Raw genomic sequence first — 4,686 nt, 5'->3', positions numbered from 1 at the left:
GACATTAACTGGGGTGAAGTTTGTGACGATTTACTGGTAGCAGATTTCTGTTGCCGTTTCGTGGTGTTTTATTGAGTTAATGACCTAAAAGGGAATTATACGTATTTCGCCGCTCAGCTACACATTCGTCACTACAGCAGTCAACATATCGATGCGACGTTATGAGGCTACGCAACCGTGTAGCAGATCATGCATACATCTTCCGTCGAAACATAGCGATAATCATACGAAATTTGGCTGCAGTGACATTTAAATACTTAGAAACTTGACGCCAGTGCTATCTCACGGTGTCAAGCGCAACTATGTACACCGATTGCTGGAACGATCGACTCTAGAGGCAAACCACTGCGCCACTGCCATCTACACGTCAGCTCTGAAACTAATAAGCAGCACAATGACAAGGAAGCTACGACGTGTTGTGCGCCTGCGCGAGATAGATGCACTAAGGCAGGTAGTACCGCATTTCACTTCGCGCTGAGCGGTGCGGGCGTGACACATCTGATCGAGTGGCATCACTTCTTTCACTATCTGTGTTCGACGCTGCCGTGAATCACTTATCGCAAGTACGCGCGCGGGCTGAGCAGCCGATGCAGTTTTGAAATCAGTGTTCTCGACGGTTTGCGATTGTGCAGTAACTCCGCGCGTAACGCTGAAACGCTCGTAAAATGGGCGGCTTTATCTCGAGATCCATGGACGCGAACTTAAAGAGGAACCAGGAGTTCATGACAGAAATGAACAAAGTCGCCGTCGAGCGGAATATTCACATGCAAAATTTCATGCGGGAGCGGCAGATGGCGATGCAGATTGCTCGGGCGAGGGAGCAGTTGTACTGGTTTGGCTCATTCTACATCCTGGCTACCATGGGGATGGTGGCGGGCTACCGGCGTAGCAGGAAATCTGGCGTGTTGGCGCCGTTACTGCCGCTGACGTTCGTTCTAGCGTACCAGGCGGACATGGCTTACGGGAGCAAACTGCACCGCATAAGAAGCGAGGCAGAAATGATAATGAACCACGAAGCCGACCTGCTGGATCTGCCCTGCGGCCTACCTTCGGTCTCTATAATAGACCAGGCGCGCCTAGACGACGGCGAGAAGAAGAAGCTCCATCCGTCCGTGCCTGCTGTCTGAGTGTTTTTCCTTGCAATAATATTCCTGTACGGAATGCGAATTCTGCCTTTCCCTCTTACAAATTTCGCTAATTTAATGCATGTGTGTGTTGATGGGAGTTAAACACGCAGTGCCTAAGGGGCGCGATTCAGTATTATAGTACTCGTAGTGTACTTTGTTGTGTGGAGGCGTTCATCGCCACGTCTTGCAATAAATTTCGTCGAAATCGTACAAAAGTAATTTCACATACATCGTTGAATTGTAATGTTTGTAACATATTCGTTGTTAGTGCATGACAAGTGGTAGTTTTTATACTTACAGAATTTTTATACTCATTGGGGTACAACGTTAAACGTTATTGAATGGCAGCTATTACCCAACAGGACAAGGCATAAATATATTATACAGTCTGAATTTCGTCTGTTGTTGTTTTATACGAGTTTAGAAGTTTGAAATGTTGTACGTAGCTCTCTTAAAGTGGGTTCTTACATAGTTTACTAAACCTATTTTATGAGCACATCATTTTACAAGTGTGTGTGTAGTAGTCAGATATAATCTAGTTACATCTCGTGAACAACGAAGGAATTATATTCGTAAGTCGTTTATTAAATATATTTTACGAGCATAATTTTATTGTTCTGAAATTCTTTGTTATCTGCCGTGCACGTCAATGCCTGTTCACTGCCCCATATTACCTTTTTCCACTCTCGATGTTTACATTAAAATCTACATCTCCACAATGAACTGTGCTTAGAATAATGTCGTGACAATAACAGAAATTAAACTAATAAATATATTCAATACATCAGTGTTCTCTTACATTGGTATCCTGTACATAACAGTACAATAAAAGCACAGTTTCATGTTTCATCTCGTATTTATTAGTGTTGAAAAATTTGTGTACTTGGTCATCGGCGTGTTGCTGCCTAATGAATATTCCAAGCAAAAAAATCTGCACAAACAGCAAATGTTTGTGTAAGTGTTAGTGTGATTCAGAAGGCAGAAATGTCCAAGCAGCAATTTTGTCTGTTGCCATTCATTAGTCAGCATGCAGGCTGACGCGTTGGATTTACGCTACGGTCGAATCGATATCGACTGCCCTGCTGATCTCCAGTGTTTGTATTTGAAACGCAAACCTGACCTGCTTGTATATAACCTGCCCCAACGGGTGACGGAGTGACTCGGGTAATAGAGCAGTGTCCGTGATGTTGCCGCATACGAATGATTTCTGGCAGATACGCAATTTTTTTTATTGTGGTGCGCCACATGCACCCGATTTTAAACGTGTTGTTTGGCATAAAGTTTGTTTTGTTGATCATTGTTAGAAAACACTGCTAGGAAAAATGAAAGCCCGAGAAAAGTAAGCGTTCTGCAATGTGAAGCATCATGCCATTGACGAACGCCTTTATGTATCTGTTAAAATTTACTCCGAATTCATTATTAATATCAACTGTATACAACATCAGCAAGAAAAACGTGAACTGCAAACCTAACTATTTGATAGCTTCCTGTTAAAATACCACTTTAAAGAAACACCAGATAGTATGATATTATGCCCTGTAGAATGCCATGGAAATTTGTTTTTTGTTTGTTAAGAAATTTTATTTTATCAAAAGAGTTGATTCGAGAGAATACCTCAACTGTTGTAACAGTTATTTGTTGGATGGTGACACATAACATTTCCCACGGCTATGACGTTAATTGATACGTTTGATTTCGTGATTTACAGTAACATTCATATTATTTTGTCCTGGCGTTTTTTGCTCCCGAATAGTAGCACGCTCGAATATTTATATCTCTGCCGTCAACTCAAGTTACATTTGCCATAAAAAAGGAAGAAGATATGCGAAGGCGATGAAAAAAAAAGTCTCGATGGTTGTGAGACTGCCAAGAAGTCCGACAAATTTGCAACCATATGTATAACATTTTAACGAACAGCTGTAAAGAAGAAAATAAGAGGGTGAGTTAAACAAATTCTTTAGACTTGCATACATTATTTTGTGACACTATTTGAAGGGCTTATTTCAATAGTGGTACAAGTCCGTTTTTGTTCATTCTGAGGTCCTAAAGTTAAATGAGCGCTGAAAAATCAGCAGTTGAGATACCAGAACTATTCAAGTATTGTTTAACTCACCTTCTTATTTTTTTCTTTACAGTTATTCATTTAAATGTTATACAGATTCTTACGATATATTGATAATTTTTACTTATGGACCGTCTGACAGCAACTGAATAAAACAAAATTTTAGTGCCATACGCGTTTCGCCTTTATTTTCTGCAAGGCATCATCAGTGGCCTGGAACATGTACATATGTTAGCTATTTAATTTACATTTTTTGTCACTGTGCCTATAGGTTATCAACAGTTCTGGTGGTTGGTATTTCCTATTAAGTAGTAATGTTTTGAACTGTACTTACAGGTTACGTGACAGTTTATTACACATTACGCTTCTGTTGCATTTTTGGTGTTCTGCTTCATATGAATGCCAATTTGCGGTTTTTTTTCCCACATTCCACAGCACAGCAGACGGCCTATAAGTAAAAATTATATATACCGTAATATTACACGCAACTGAGGAAGACAGGACTAAAAAAGTTGAAGATTCTTACGAATTCATCGTACTTCTTGGCAGTCTCGCAACCACTGAGACTTCTTTTTCCATTGCCTTCGCATATCGTCATCCTTTTTTGTGACAAATATTCAAGTACATAAACTTGAATATTTCTGGTATCTCAACTGCAGATTTTTAAGCGCTCATTTAACTTTAGGAGTCTGTATCCCAGAATGAACAAAAATGGACTTGTACCACTATTTAAATAAGCCCTTCCTTTTATATCTCTCTCCAGTTTTGCTAGCTGCAGATTCGCAGTACAGCAGCATAGGCTTAGTAAGTTTGCCTAACGGAACTGAGTAAGTCATAATTAGGAAACATAAAAGCCACTTAAGTTGATAAGCATCATGCTCTCTCCAAAGAAGCCATACATACTAAAAGATTAAGAAGACGCCACGGATGCTCAAACACTTGTATTTATGCGGAATAACAGATGGAAAAATTGAAAAGAAGGTAAGTAGAGGCACATTTTAATGAAAAGAAAAATGAAGAGAATACGGCGTTCGAGGCAGTTTCAATTTAGGACAAAACAATAAAAAAAGCACTTCCAATAATGGGCTTGTAACGGCTGTCGGTCTTTGATGTACTGCATCTCTAATTAAAACAAAATTAGAAAGAAGTGTTACGCAAGTAAGGCGAACTGTCAATTGTGTTAGGAATCTGATTTGCCTATTGGCTCCTGTCTCGGGTTCTTCGGCCGACGTTCATCTAATGATTTTACTGACGTTTCGCCAGCACGAGTGGCTCGCATTGTCAAAGCTTCACCCTCCACTGCCGGTGGGGGAGCTCCTCCAGTAAAATCATTAGATGAACGTCGGCCGAAGAACCCGAGACAGGAGCCAATAGGCAGTTTGTCAACAAGTGGCCACGAAAGCCTTAAAATTTTGAATGTGATTTGCATCTCCAACTCTGTTCTACATTACTTTGTAACTGTATTTACTGGAGAGACCTACAGTGGAAAAGAACAGC

General features: G+C 40.5%; 1 protein-coding gene across 1 annotated transcript; it reads left to right on the top strand.

The window, feature by feature from the left end:
• The first annotated feature begins 434 nt into the window (after positions 1-434).
• On the top strand, positions 435-1,976 carry LOC126266675 (plasminogen receptor (KT)). Its single transcript, XM_049971097.1, has one exon. It carries the CDS (start codon positions 666-668, stop codon positions 1,125-1,127), a length of 462 nt encoding a protein of 153 aa, XP_049827054.1. The 5' UTR covers positions 435-665; the 3' UTR covers positions 1,128-1,976.
• The last annotated feature ends 2,710 nt before the right edge of the window (positions 1,977-4,686 follow it).

Source organism: Schistocerca gregaria, chromosome 4 (genome assembly GCF_023897955.1).
Source record: "Schistocerca gregaria isolate iqSchGreg1 chromosome 4, iqSchGreg1.2, whole genome shotgun sequence".
NCBI lineage: Eukaryota > Metazoa > Arthropoda > Insecta > Orthoptera > Acrididae > Schistocerca > Schistocerca gregaria.
This window is presented reverse-complemented; position numbering and strand designations above follow the sequence as displayed.

Bases quoted from the DNA above. Each gene is read 5' to 3' on its own strand.
- LOC126266675 (XM_049971097.1), top strand. From the start codon at position 666: ATGGGCGGCTTTATCTCGAGATCCATGGACGCGAACTTAAAGAGGAAC.